The 15,638-nt window shown below is 36.2% G+C and overlaps 1 protein-coding gene across 2 annotated transcripts in view; it reads right to left on the bottom strand.

The window, feature by feature from the left end:
* LRRC49 (leucine rich repeat containing 49) overlaps positions 1–15,638 on the bottom strand; it is a 163,174-nt gene that overhangs the window by 146,269 nt on the left and 1,267 nt on the right. For both annotated transcript variants that reach the window (XM_008016056.3, XM_008016057.3), the window contains 3 exons: positions 13,743–13,830; positions 8,691–8,793; positions 4,919–5,122 (listed from right to left, as the gene is read on the bottom strand). In XM_008016056.3, the coding sequence (XP_008014247.3) occupies positions 4,919–5,122; positions 8,691–8,793; positions 13,743–13,830 (395 nt within the window). The remainder of the gene's footprint in view (positions 1–4,918; positions 5,123–8,690; positions 8,794–13,742; positions 13,831–15,638) is intronic.

Raw genomic sequence — 15,638 nt, 5'->3', positions numbered from 1 at the left:
CTTTAAGGCCCTTCAATCAGAGAAACCATCATGTGCAGTATGTATTCCCTCAGAATTCCACCAGGGCCTCACATATTCACTCCCTATCTGTTGTGACTGCAGCTTCCTTTGCAAGATTGAGAAATCTAACATAACTGACTCCATCTTGCTTCTAGTCATACAAGCTGTCTTTGCTCATTCCTACACATAGGCCAAGCTAACTATGGGGAAAAAATTAGTTTACAGTTTAACTTTAAACCAAGGATCATAATAGTCCCTTCCTGAAACTAACCTCATCTTCGTTCAGGAACCAAAAACATCTTCATAAAACTAATGAAAGACCACAAGGTTAGAATTATGTTAGGGGCCTGAATTCTGCTAAGACTGAGGCATAATTAAATGATAACCAGTCATTGTTTTCTAACCTGCCTTTCTGTAATTGCTTACTGCTCAGGAATCACAGAGCCAATGGTAATAAGATTTGTGACTTCCCCAATTTCCCCTATAGATAACATTGTTAATGAAACCTAAGACTGGTATTTGAGATATTTTTCAGATATATTTTCAGATTCTGGTAGACCAACTGATACCACCCAGACTGGTGATTTCCCCTCAGGAACTGACTCAGTGCAAAAAGACAGATTCAACACCCCTGTGATTCTATCCCCAATCCAACCAATAGGCAGAACCCATATTCCCTAGCCTCCTGCCTGCCAAACAAGCCTTGACAATCCTAGTCTCCAAATTCTTAGGGAGGCAGATTTGAAAAATATCTCTTCCTCCATCCTGCTCACTTGACTGCCTTGTGATTATTAAATTCTTACTCAGTTGCAACACCTGCTGTCTCAGTATATTGGCTTTTCTGTGCAGCAGGTAAGAAGAACCCACTGGGCTATACACATGACTTCTGGTATTAGTTTAGCTTTGACACATAGCTGCTTTATGACTCTCACATCAGATTTGGATCACCCAGGTGAACAGGAAGAAAAACAGACAAGTCGTTCAATCAGTTAAACCCAAGACCAACCAAACATCTTGCTTTCTTGTTCTCATGAGTTGCCTTTGCCATAAATTCTCTTCCCACCCCCAAACACCTGAAATGACCTAAAAACATACCCAATTCTAAAGAATTCAGAGGTAAACGAAGGCATCAGTTGACCTAGAAGGCCCCCACTGGTCAGATTATGTATTGATGTGAGGAATTTGCAGAATCCTAGCCAGTGCCCCCAAATTTGACCATTTTTACATTAACACCAACGTGACCTGAAAGATTTATTTAAAAAAGAAGCTCTTCCATTGAATAGAAACTGAAACTAGAAAAAGATGAGGCCCACCTATCACCTGAGACCTCTAGGGATATATCACAGCCTGTCTCTGCAGGCCACATTATGTTACCGATGCCAGGATAAAGACCTCACTACAGGACCTATAGGAAGGCTCAGATTTTCAGGTGTCAGAAACAAATCCTTAAGTGGGAAACTTCAAGGAGTCAAAAGGAAAGAAACAGAGAATCCCAGGTTCTAACAGAGAGTTTTTATCTCTAATCCTGGGTGATCAGAAGAAAATGCAGAGAAGTTCTCTGCATTCGCCTGTAATGACAAGGGTGGCAGAGGACCTAGAGAGGATAAGCAGGAGATACTGAAGGCAGAACAATTAGAGAACAAGAACTTTGACAGCAGTGTGGGGTTGGGAATTCTTTAGTATCAATGGAAACCTCACATACAGAACCTGAGCAAGGTTCTTTCTTAGCTTTAGAGTAAAAATCGTTGTTGGAGATGCCTGAACCCAGAGGCATGTGATGGCCCTGGATTTCCATATATGGTTCTACTGCCTTGGACCAAAAGACAATGCAGAGTAATGTGGAAAGGAGAAAGCTTTCTGAAGTTGACCAGCAGGAAGCAACAAATCATCTAACACAAATGCATGAAGAGACAGGGTAGCAGATGTACCTCCCTCTTTACCAGCATCCTCAGCCAGGTTTGCCTAACATTCACATGATAGATTTCCATCTTCACAGCTCAAAGGCCCCTTGCTGTGACAAAGTCAGCTGGCTGGAGAGCACTTGGCATTTGTTTTAGGGATCAGACTTGCATTTTACTGACACTTCAAAAACATGCAATAGGGGACAATATGGAAAGTTTTCTTCTGATTCATTTTCTTTTTGATTCAACAACACTAATAGTTCTAGAACTGTTCAATAGCTACTCCTTTATGTGAAAAATAAAATAAGATTAAAACCAAACAAATAACAAATAAAAAAGATGGAAGAGTAGAAAGAGGAAGAAGAGACAGCATTAGATTGCTTTTACTTCACTAACATAATGATATAGTAGAAAGGCATTAAGTCTCTTAGAGTTGAAAGAACAAAAAGACCTTAAATAAAGTCAGAAGCTCAGATAGACTGGTGGCTTCAAGGCACAAGTTATCAAAAACGACAACTTAAAGGGTTAATTCTAAGAAGCCAGAGAAGCGGAAAAGTACAAATAGGAAGATAGAACAGATGGAAAGATAACTTAAAATGGTAGGAACCAGGAACAGCGCTTAAATACTAGAGAAAGTGATTTTAAACATCACTAAAAATATTAATTCAAGGACTAAAAGGAGGGAATAATGACAATGGTATTAAAGAATAATTATAAGCGAGGCAAAGAAATCAGTAACTCTGAGGATCAGAAACTAGTAAAGAAATCTGGGCAAGAGAATAGGAAGCACCTGGGCAAGAGAATAGGGAGACTAGGGAATGCCTTAAATGTATGAAAAGTGAACTTCCCTTCTCACCTTACTCAGTGAACTGCTCTGGTGGCATAACTTTATTGTATAGACTTTGTATATATCTAACTTTGCAAAAGTCACTTTGCCTTTCCATTTCTCCATCTGTAAAAAGAGGAAGCTACTCTCTGAGGTCACTTCAAGCTCTAATACGCTATGATTCTATAATCTCCCTGCTACGGTTTGAATATCTGACCCCACCGAACATCATGTTAAAATTTGACCCCCAATGGGTTGCCTAATAGCAACATAAACAGACTAAAATATGGTCCAAATTTGCTCAGACTACATAACGCTTAGCTTAACACTTGAACTAATTATGGGTAATAAACTACACTGATAGGAGCCTTCATAGAAACTATGGAGGACAAACAAGAGACTAGAACTCTGGCACATGATATTGGGAAAACTATCTTATATTATCATTGGGTAGTGAGAATAAAGACAGCCAAGGCTCAATACACAACACCCCAAACTATGGCATATTGGCATACTGAGTAATTTAAGCTGAAGGAAATTGAGAAAATCATATAAGGAGGAAGCTCAGGCTGGGCGTGGTGGCCTGTAATACCCGCACTTTGGGAGGCCAAGGCAGGCAGATCACAAGGTCAAGAAATCGAGACCATTCTGGCCAACACAATGAAACCTTGTCTCTACTAAATATACAAAAATTAGCTGGGCATGGTGGTGTGCACCTGTAGTCCCAGCTACTTGGAGGCTGAGGCAAGAGAATTGCTTGAACCCGAGAAGCGGAGGTTGCAGTGAGCCAAGATGGCGCCACTGTCCTTCAGCCTGGTGACAGTGCGAGACTCCATCTCAAAAAAAAAAAAAAAGGAGGAAGCTCACTCTCTGACCTTCTCCCACCTTTCTTCCCTAAGGCCGTAAAAGGAATTTTCTGATCTACCTACCCTACCTTAAATTTAAGATGCCTTTCCTAAGCTCACTCTGTGAGCTTCTCTCACCTTTCTCCCCTGAGGCCATAAAAAGAATTCTCTGATCTATCTTCCAGATAGATAGAAGTATCTGATCCATCCCTTCCCTTTGTGGGTATAGGGCAGGAGTCCTCTGGAATGAGGGTCTTGTGACCCTCATGGAAGGAAGCAATGGAAGTAAAATACATAATATACCCCAAAAAAGGGAATGAAGACACAGAGACACCAAGAAGAATCTGAACAAATAGACTTTGCTAAGTTCCCCCAGTTTATTACCATTAGCTCATACCTCCTTTTGTCCAATCATACTGTCCACTTGCTATCAAACCTAAGCATAAAAATACACAGTTTTCCCTGTTTTGGAGGATATTCATTTATGAGGGCTCTTGTGTCATGTAAAAGTTGTATTAAATAAATTGTTAATGCTTTTCTCTTGTTAATCTTTGTTATAGAGTGTCAGCCATGAACCTTGAGATGGGTGAGGAAAAGATATTACTTTTTTTCCCTGCAAGGAGTAATCCAAGATCCATGCTAGGGTGGGAGGCGGGGAAAGATGGGGGAGGAGAACCTAGCCTGGTTATGATACTATATCTAAACTTCTTCATTTGATAATATAAAAATCATTTTTGGATTTTACTATAAAGTCCTTCTTTGTAGGCATTGCAAAAGCTATTCAGTAAAATAGAATGAAAAGTAATGAATGAATCTCAAAGAAATAAGTCAAGAACTGTAAGTTGCACTACATAATAGAGTTGTATAAAAGGAACTGGGGAAGTTCATATAGGATGTAATGTTATATACAAACTGAAACTACCTTCGGAAAAAGAATCAATTCGTGATTTGATAATCACAAAGTATCGAGTGTCTACCCTTAGTCAAACACTGGGAAGAGTCACAAGTGAAATACATAAGCCTAAAGTGAATACACATGTTTAAAGTAAGTTCTAAGGAAACAAAATCAAGGCCAAAGTCTGCTATTTACTTCCCTATAAGATATGGCACTGAAAAGCAATGGAAGTAAAATACATAATAAATGTTACTTGGTGTGACAAATTGTCAAACTGAATCTCATGAAACGAATTATGACTGGATCTTAGTCCACTCAAATAATTCAAATAATTTTTAAAAATTTTTAGCCTATTCATTTCTTAAGTATTATTCAATTCTAAGTTGTCATCTCCACATTAATCCTACACATAACATTAGGTTACAAACACACACTGCTCTACAAAGAATACCTGTTTTTCCCCAACAGAAGGACACGAAGGCATCTCAGAGTAGAAAGCCCACTGATTTCTTCAATCTGGTTATCATATAAATCCAAGGATATTAACTTCTGTAGATTAGAAATATTTTGTATCCGAGTTATAAAATTGTGTTGAAAGTTCAACAAACGAAGGTGGTCTTCCCCATTGATGATAGGACATACGGTCAGCTTTTGTCTAGAAAAAAATGTTAAAAAGTTAATTAGGTTATGATTCAGCCACCTACCTCCTCTTACAAATATTAGTAGTAGTATCTTTGTGCTCTCATTCTGTGAGGAGAAAAAAATAAGTTGGACCACTTCCAACCCCCATGAACTAAGCGACCTGTATTTAATTGCAAATCATTCACAAAAAAAAACCAATAGACTTTGACAGGGTTTATTATTAAAATTATGTCTAAGCTCTCATTATATTAAAAAACTCAAATATAATTTTTTTCATATGAAATTGACTTAACATGAGAAAACATTCAACATAATTGTCTTTTGTGATAGAGGTTTAAATGACTGAATCTTGTCACATAACCAGACAAGTGCCCTTGGCATCAATCCACTGATGTAACGACTGCCCAGGCAACTAAGTCATCAGAGTTAAAAACATATAAAAGGGTCTCTCAGGGAATCATAGACTGTTGAGCTAGATGACATCTTCAAATGAGCAAGAAATTCAGCCATCTACAGATCGATTTGATTAAAAAAAAATTCATACTGAGATGTATTAATGGCAAAGTGGTCCTTAACATTTCCTCAGAAACTAAGATTTTATGTATACGTTTACATGCTCAACACTTTGAACTTTGCAGAACATTTAGAGTCCTACAGGGTAGGACGAAACCTTAAAAATATATGCTTTCAGCTGTATTTAAAACAGTAAGCCTCTATTATGCAAAATGTTGTTACGTATTACATGTGAAGTAAGTAAGTTCAGGGCCCTTTAAGAATTCTAGTAGTAAAATAATAGGGGCAGACAGGAGGTCCTGCGTGATTCTAGTCTGAGAGGTCAAAAGGAGTCTTCAAGGAAAATACAGCTCTATCGGAGTGTGAACAACTCTAATACGGAAGTTTATTAGAAATACTCTCTTTCTGTAGAAATCAAGTTAATGTAAGCTTTAAAGAAAATAAATCAGAGTGTTACTAGCATAACTGAAACTATGAAAGTGATCAGAATCTTCCTGATAAAGAGAAAAAATAATGATTCGCAGGAAAAACAAGTAACTGAATGTTAATGGCTAACAAAGATATGATGTTTAAAAATATAGATTCTGAAGAAACCTGTTAAAGATAAAGGAAAAGAAAAGGAAATTTTGGGCAATAGTTTAATTCTTTTAATGTATGGTTAATTTTATAATTCATTTCATGCATTCAATTATTTTATCACAGAATATTTAAAATTCACTTATATATTCAATTATTTTATCACAATACTTTATCCAATTATTTTATCACAATATTTTATCCAACTATTTTATCACAACTGTGATAAATCAATACATTTAGTATATAAATTATAAATTAATAAATTATAAGTATTCTACCTTAAAATTTGTATCTTTGTGCATCAGCTTAGCAAAAAATTGAATTTGTCTCACTTCTGCTTCAGTCTTTTTCTTTTTATCTTAAACTTACTGATATTCCCCAACTTCTATTTCATCCAATTCTTGAATCGGTCATCACTAAGATAGGAAAATAAATAACCTACAACCTCCCTCTTACATAAGCTACCATAGATTGAAATAAAGTCACTTTCTCTGATACTAAACACAGTGGTTAAGTCCCAGTGCCAAGGCTCACTTGTATACCACTTAACCCCACAAACCTCTGTCACTCCAACAAAACAAGCAAGCAAACATACATAATAACCAGAGAACCAGTGCCCGCAAGGGGAGTTTCTAGGCCTACAAAACTCTTGAGTTGTTACACCTCCTACCCCATTACTGATACATCTATTGGACTATGCCTTTGCTTCTGTGTTTCCTTCTGGGTGCTGATAAGCTGTCTTTCTGGTACTCCAGGGCTAACCTAACTCCCAAAAGAGCCAGAGCCTAGCTCTTCTAAGTAGTTCTTCTCAGGGTTGGATTCTGCTCTTGACCCCTCAGTCTCCTAGCTAAGAAGCTGCAAAGCATGGCATATCTGCCTTTGGAAATCACTGGCACTACCCACTGGCTCTCAGAAGTGATCCCTGAGTTAGTTTCTTGCTGCTAGCTGAACTTTCTTGACTGCACATCCTGGTTCTTGTCAAACGGTGCCTAACTTTATATCTTTGTGATTCTGTCATTTCACAACCAATGAAGTGGAGTCAGTTCTCTTAATCCTGACTTTCTTGATAAGCAAGTCTCTGCCTGATCAAAGTTTGCTTCTCCATCCCAGAGGCCCATGCTGTTAAGGACCCATCTTCACAATTGCCTGAGTCACCCCAAGCTACAAAGGAAGTGCCTAACTTGTTATGTCATAGTCTTAAAAATACTGGCTCCTGTTAATATCAAGTAACATGAAACGGAAGGAAGCTGAGGTACTATTCTTGGCCAGTCTTTCAGAGATCAAAAGAAAAGTTATCAAAAAAAATCCCTCAAAACATTTTAAAATATAAAATATAATGAAAGTTATAAATATTAGACAGCATTCTCAAAAACCATCTATACCTCAAAGATGTCATGAGCGATATTGCCCTTCAGTGTTACTTTCCATACAAAAGAACATGTTGGAACCTCCAGCAGTTTTTCCCAACTATAAACACAGACAATTCATTATAATTTGTTGTCAGGTGTGCACTGCTAAGCTAAAGGTATGCATAGCAGAGATGTTTTCTCTGCTGGTTACACCACTGGGGTAGAGGTTGGGATCCTTCATCCACCATGCTACTGTGGATAGTTTCCTAGATGTAAAGATGGGGATCAAGTTCTAAATATATTCATGTATCAAGAATATAAAGCATGTTTTATATTCAATAAAGAGCATGTTTTGTACCAGGTTCTGTTCTAAATACCAAGAATACAGAACTGGACAAAAATTTCTATGCTTATGGAACCTGTATTCTAGCAGGAGACAGACAATAAACATAGTAAGTAAATAGTTATTAAGTTATAGGGTAATAAATGCTAAGAAGAAAAATAATGAAAGCAGAGAAGGGGGCTGGAGACTTCAGTGTGTAAGGGGTTGCAATTTTGGAGAGGATGGCCAGAGAAAATCATCCCTGAAATGATGACATTTGAGCAAAGATCTGAAGGCGGTAAGGGAATGAACCTAAAGATATGAGGAGGAACAGCATTCCAGGCAGAGGGAATAGCAAGTACCAAATTCCTGAGGTATAATCACTCTTGGTGTATTCAAAGAACAGCTAGGAGGCAGGTATGATTGGAGCAGTGAGTGAAGGAGAGTGTAGGAAGAGATTAAGCCAGTGAAGTTAACAGGAAACTAGACTGGATAGGGCCCAGGCAGCTCATGTGAGGATTATATTGTAGTTTTTTTCTATACTAAAATCCATTTTTCATCAATGTCATATTTTAGAATTGCTGTAGTACTCTTGCGGAGTATAGTCAAGCTCTTTTATTTATATAGATATAAAATTCCTCACCATACCTCAGGAAGGAGAAGCAAAAAGTTGGTTTTAAAAAAATGATTATATCTAAATAGGAGAATTGAATAACTGGGGAACAGGAGGAAGGAGGGAGACTTGCATCTTTCAAATCTTGTACCATGTCTATGTATTACCTAGTCAAAAAAAAGAAAATAAAATAAATTGTCCTCACCTTTCTAGGCTCAACCTGTCTGAGTAAAGAATTTTCTCTTCAGAAGAACGTTGAAGAATAGGAAATGATGACAATGATGAGCTCACCAAATTAATATGATCACCTATTAAAAATGATATACAAATTACTTAATTAAGAAAAGCCTTCAAAGTCTTGAAACTAAAGTCACCTTATACTTGGAGAATTTTGGCACCATAAATATCTTATCTAGCAAGTATAGTTTCCATAGCTCTCCACATTTGAAATTAATTACTAAGTTGAATCTGTTTCTTTCCTTCTTAAACCTAAACTATGTGTTCCATGTATGCCAAATAATTTTTCCCTTGCCTTACAGATTGGTTAAAAGTACAGAACTACTCCAGTGCTATCTTTATCCCTTTGGAATCCTAACTCCTTGTCTTAAATTCTAACTCTCTATAACTAAAATGATTGTCCCTCATTACCAGATATATTTGGGCCAGCGCTATGACAGCCCTGCCAGATTCTGGATTTTGAAGGTATTTTAATGGAAGAATCTCCAAATGCTGACAAAGAGCTCACGGTAGTTTTCATTTCCAGCCCATACAGTTCTGTCACATTTGTTGTGGATGAGATGCATAGGAAATACACAAAAAGTAGTTTTGGATAGCAGATGTAAACCTTGCATCATCTCTTTCTTTGTATGTTCAGCCACTATTAGTAGAGAATATTGCCAAGATACCAAAGTGGATATCAGTAAATCTAGTATTCTCATAGTTAGGGTCCACGCAGTATATGATACCCCTCTAAAGTTTATAGGCTGTTTGTTAGATGGTGTGCTTGCCATTATGTAGCCTTCAATCTAACAGACTGAAATAAATACACATATGAAATTCATAAACAGAACAACATACATAAATGCAGAATAAAAAGAATACCTATTTGTAAATTTGCACATAAGTGTGTCTGGTTATTCTTTACTTAATGAAGGTGGTTACAGATGGGTTTGGGGGAAGGTGAATACTAAGATATTTTCTAAAGAACTAGAAGAATGTAAATGGTCAAGAAGGAACGATGAGAAGTTCCAGAAATGAGGTAAGATTTGAGTAATGGGTCAAATGTGACAGTTTGAATGCCAGAGGAAATCTACCATATTCTCCTCTATGAAAAGAAAATCTTCTGAGCAGCAACTGATGTTGAAATGCTTAAAGGCAGCAGTAAGTATAATAGTAAAATAGAACCTGAGGTTACCACAGAATTCTGCTGTTGAAACTAACAAAAAGATCAAAACCAAATCTAGAAAGCTAACCTACTTTTTGGGAGGTCACCAGACAATATAATGACAACTTAAAATCAAGTTCTATATAAATCATATTAAAAAGCTATAAGGCAATGGCATTTGCTAGCTTCCTCAGGTCTGCAAGGCATAAACTGAAGTATCTCAACCCTAGTTTCTTGAACAAAATAATCAGTGCTCACATCCCACTTTTCTGGATATTATGAAATATCAAGATAATAATGATGTTCTAGAGCATAAGCATTCAGAATTGACATCATATTCACCAACAAACTGATTTTCTGGCATGACCACATGCTAGCAGGATACCTAAAAGCAACCACAAGTCAGTAAACTGATTTGGATATCAAGTCAAGATGGTTAAAAAAACAAAAACAAAACAAACAAAAAACAGTCTAAAGACTGACTGCAGTCTAAGAACTAACTAATTAAAGATTAATTGGTCAACTAAAGATAAAAGATTGAAAAACTCCAAGCAGCAGACAACCTCAATTTCTCTTGTTAGCATTAGTCAGGTTTTGTGAATTATTTTGTTAAGGCTTCAAGGTAATCCTCAGTTTTTAAGAGGCAAATTTAAACTTTACAAAACTTGAGATACAGAAGCAATAATCAAAGATTAAATTTAATTTACACTCAGTGAATAAAGGAATTTTATCCTTAAACTTTCTAGCTCTTTTTATACACAGAAGTTATAATCAATATCAGCATAATGAACTTACTATCAATGTGATATACTGCTTACAATAAACAGAAAGCCATAAGAATGATTAGGGTAAAAGGCCTTAAATCTACCACACAACAAGATCTTCTAAATAACTGAGAACCAGAGAGATCCACAGTTAAAATATCCACATATATATGTGGGTATATAAACACCCACATAAAAACTACATTACTATGTGGCAAAATTTTCATTGTAATAGTTTATTACTGTTTATTTCATTTTTCTTCCTTTTTGAGACAGGGTCTTGCTCTGTCACCCAGGCTGGAATGCAGCGTGGCATGATTACTGCTCCCTGCAGCCTGAAACTCCCGAGCTCAAGCGATCCTCCTACCTCAGCCTCTCGAATAGCTGGGACTACAGGCATGTGCCACCACACCCAGCTAATTTACGTATTTTTTTACAGATGGGGTTTCATCTTATTGCCCATGTTCAAGATGGGGTCTTGAACTCCTGGGCTCAAGCAATCCACCCATCTTGGCCTCCCAAAGTGCTGGGATTACAGGTGTGAGCCATAGCAACCGGCCTGTTATTATTTATTTCTTATATTACTATTTAACTTACCAGATATGTAGCCCTTGTCTTCCCAATAAAATTTACAAGCTCCTTGGGTGATGAACCTCATTTTACATTCTTTATATTCTTGGTAAAATCTAAATTCAGTAGGCAATCAATAGACAAATTAATTGTTTTTCCAGTTTACTAAGACTTAATTGAAAATCTATTTTGTGTGTGTTATTTCTGTTTTAAAAAATCTCAATATAAATAGCATCTCAAAGTGTTAAGAAGTATAATGGTCTAAATTTGGTAAGAATGTTCATTGCACTGTATGCTAGATACACAGATGGCTGGATGGCTGGTTGGATATATGAATATATAGATGAGGAGATGGATGCATGGATGGATAAATGAACAGATGGGTGGATAGACAGACGGGTGGATGGATGGATGGCATAGTACATATTGCCATATATGTGCGTCCATTCGGCCCTGTCTTTGAGATTGTTTTGGTAACGAAAATCTTAACTCTAGATTTTCCAGTGATTTATCATTATCTTAAGAGCAAAGTATTGCCTCTTCCCTTCTACACACATATTTTAAAATTCCTAATTAAGGGATTTAATCAATAAGGTCAGGTTAACTGAAATTTTATTATATAGTAGTTCCTGCAATATATGGCGCTTATAGAATCTCAAAGACACAGGGGTTAACTCTTAGTATTCTAAGAAGCCTAAAAGAAATCACATATCAAGTTTTAAACTCACTAACTTAAATAAAATATCAAGTGTCTTTACTTTTGACTGAGAGTACCACTGGTTAATTTGTGTGGACAGACTATCATATGTTTGATTAATTTTGAAAAATAAGAAATGGCTGAAATTAATTATAATGTTTGGGTATCAAGACAGTTTATTAGACAGCCATCCCTAAGCTTTTCCTGATGAAGTGCTACTTATAATTTTTCCAAAATTTTATGCCCTTGGAAGTAAAATTTGAGTACAAAAGTCAAGAAAATAATTAAGTTGCCCGGCCTTCTTTGCACGAAACTGCCTGGAACTATTGAGGGAGCACATTGAAAGCAACCAGGTACACATTTAAGACATTTTAAATGAGTATCCTGTCACAGAACCTAATTTTGAATAAATTTTTTAAATAAAAAACCAATTAGGTTTTTTTTCCCTAAAGAGTTAATTCATACTAAATGGGTCATTACTTACGTATAAAACTTTATTCATCTCTCAAGTTCACAAAATTCAATACATCCATACTATTTCCTCATTAGCAAATATCTAGTAACACTTTACCACTTAAATAAATTTGCCTGGCCAGCCGTCCTCAAATCTGTTTACTAACTCCCTACTTTAACTCAAGAAAAGTTTAGTGAAAGTACTTAATTTTGATTCGTGATTTCGGGAAAACTTTTAAGATATTGTTACTAAAAATGTTAAGGAAATTCACAATGCAAGCATAAAAACCCTTGTTGAGGCTTCACATCTATAATTCTGTACCTAAAAGAGTGACTGGCATATAATACTTGCTTTATAAATATGTACTGAACTGAATCAAAGAAGGCAAAGATAGATGCTTCCTGAACTGTGGAATTGCAGTTAGGCTGATGTCATGTCCAGCAATTGGTCAAGACAAGAGTGTAGAATGTAGGAAAGAGAAAAGATATGTCAGATTAGATGGGTCCAAGAAGTCAGCCCAGAAATAAAAAGAGAGAGAAAATTACCCAATATTTAAAATCACTATATGTTCCCACAGTAATAACATGAACAACCTGGAAAGGCCTATATTGATCAGCCCTCTCATATAAACTCCTAAGAGGTAAAGGCAGTTTTGTATATGTGGATTCAGAAGTGTTTAACATGAGCGCATTACACAAAGCTAATGGCTGTCAGCAACAAACCAAGATTCAAATGTGAAGGAAATTTTTCCTTGATTTGAAAAATATAACCAGATCATATGAGGCACTATTTGTCAAAGGATGACCCACAAACCATATACCTCAGAATCACTTGTGACATTATTAAAATGCACATTTCCAAATCCCACTCAAGACCTACAAAATCAGAATGGGGAAGATGGAGGGGGAGCGCTAAGAATGTGCATTTGTAACAAGATCCCAAGTGATAGACACTAAAGTTTAAGGCCTTTAATATAAAATCTATAATTATATGTGATAGTAACAGGGAAAGATTGTTTCTTTTCTACTGCTGACTTTCCATTCTTTCCTTATTTCCTTAATATTTGTGTTCCCGTACGCTTACTCTCTCTAATTAGTGACTTCCAAATACTGTTCTAATACAGTATCTGAAACATTCTTTTTCCATTCTCTAGTGTATAGCCCACCCTTAAAGGAAAATAATAACAGCTTTTTCCTATATTGGAAATAATCTACTATGCTATATATATACAACCAATGATTTTTTTAAAAATACCAAACCAATTTGGTCCCAGTGAACCATTTCATTTTAAATTCAAGTTTATTTGGATCTAGTAATTCAACATTATTAAACAGTTAATATTCTTTAAAGATGATGAACCACATCTGATCTCTACTCACTGACAGTACCTTGCCTACTTGAGTAGTTTCTTTCAAGGTCATGTTGTAAAAGTCTACCGGGGAATGACGATGTGTCTTTATTTAGCTTGAATTCAACCTGAAAAACATTATTAAAGAAAAAAATATTTGGAGGCAAATTTAACACTAAGCAATGAAGATAATAAAAAAAAACATATAATAACTGATACACATGGTACAGTGTGGATGAACCTTGAAAACATCATGCTAAGTCAAAGAAAACTGACACAAAATACCACATAGGCAAATCCATAGAGATGAAAAGCATATTTGTGGCTTCCAGGCATTTAAGGGAAGCAGGGAATGAAAAGTAACTGCTTAATGGCTATAGGGATTCCACTTGGAATGATGAAAAAATTCTGGAACTACATAGAGGTGATGACTGCACCTCTATCATTGTATTTTACCACGCACAAAATCAGGGTCAATTTTATGAGGTCAGATAAAAGATACTCCAAGCTGAGACACTTCCGATCCCTCCATGCTCTCACCACAAATACAATGATTAAAGAACCATTTGCTACAAAAAAAAGCACACAATATAAATCAAATGCTGTTGAAAAACATCACTGTTTTGATCATTATAATCCCTTTAAATGTCCTATTATAACATAAGACAATTGTATATTTAAGTCTTCTAAGAAGGGTTTTCACTTGATCTAAAACTGATCTAAAATAACTATCTGGTAGGAGGAATGAGAAAAACAAAACCAAAACAACTTCTTATGATTAGCCACAAAAAAACCCAAATATGTACCTTGAAAAAATTAAGATGCTTCTAATGTATCCACACTATAAACATTATGTTGCCATTTGCATTATATCCTTAGGAATTATATGACCTGAAGGTATTTCCTCTGAATAGATGTCCACACAAGAGAAAGTGAATGGTTTGGAAAAATTGTTTGGATGAGGCACACAGTCCCTAGAAACATTATAGTGGTGGGAAAGGATTTGTCCAGAGAAATCAATTAGGAAAGCTCTGGAGGGTATCCATTATGCTCAATTACAATAAAGAATATTTTTAAATTAATCTAACTGATGCTTATTTGAGATGATCAAATGATCTATTTTCCGAGTGTTCACTATTTTCATATTCATATATAATGTCATCAACAGCTGCCTCCTTGACTAACAATGTCCTTCCATTTACTTTCCTCATGTCTTTTTTTACCCTTCTTCATGCTGTTATGTGTGAACTCTGCCCTTCACTTTAGAGTTCTTCCAGTGATGCCTATTTAATAACTTTTTAGGAAACACCTGAATTGTGATGGTTAGAGGTTTCCAACATGGTCAAAGGAGGAAAAATCACGTTGTGTCTTTAGACATAGTGTGTAGAAAGTAGGTGAGTATAAATGCTGAGGTGAGACAGAAGGAAAAGAGAAACATGTTGATCTCAAAATCTCAAAAATTAAATCAAAAGCCAGAAATTCTAGAAATGCTAGAGACATTATGGGCAAATAGTCTAGGGGAAAAAATCTCATATTCACATTATAACTTCTAAATAGCATTAAGTCTAACATGTGTCCACTGCTAACCTATTTTTTTCTTCCCTGATTTTAAATGGGATGTGTGGATATGCCCTCCCAATTACCATTTTATCTAAGGTGTCATCAGTAGTAAGACATACCATTATTTTACCCTCTACTAAGAAAGAAAAAAACCTCCCCAATTAAACTATGACATGCCATCAATTTTAAGAAGGCTCCTGATTTCAGAAATGTGTAAGTATCACTGGGTGCGGTGGCTGTTGCCTGTAATCCCAGCACTTTGCAAGGCCAAGGCAGGTGGATCGCTTCAGCTCAGGAGCTTGAGAACAGCCTGGGCAACATGGCGAAACCTGTCTCTGCAAAAAATACAAAAATATTAGCCAGGCTTGGTGGCATG

Source organism: Chlorocebus sabaeus, chromosome 26 (assembly GCF_047675955.1).
Source record: "Chlorocebus sabaeus isolate Y175 chromosome 26, mChlSab1.0.hap1, whole genome shotgun sequence".
Taxonomy (NCBI): Eukaryota; Metazoa; Chordata; class Mammalia; order Primates; family Cercopithecidae; genus Chlorocebus; species Chlorocebus sabaeus.
The sequence above is the reverse complement of the archived record's forward strand: the minus strand, read 5'-3'. Positions and strand labels throughout refer to the sequence as shown.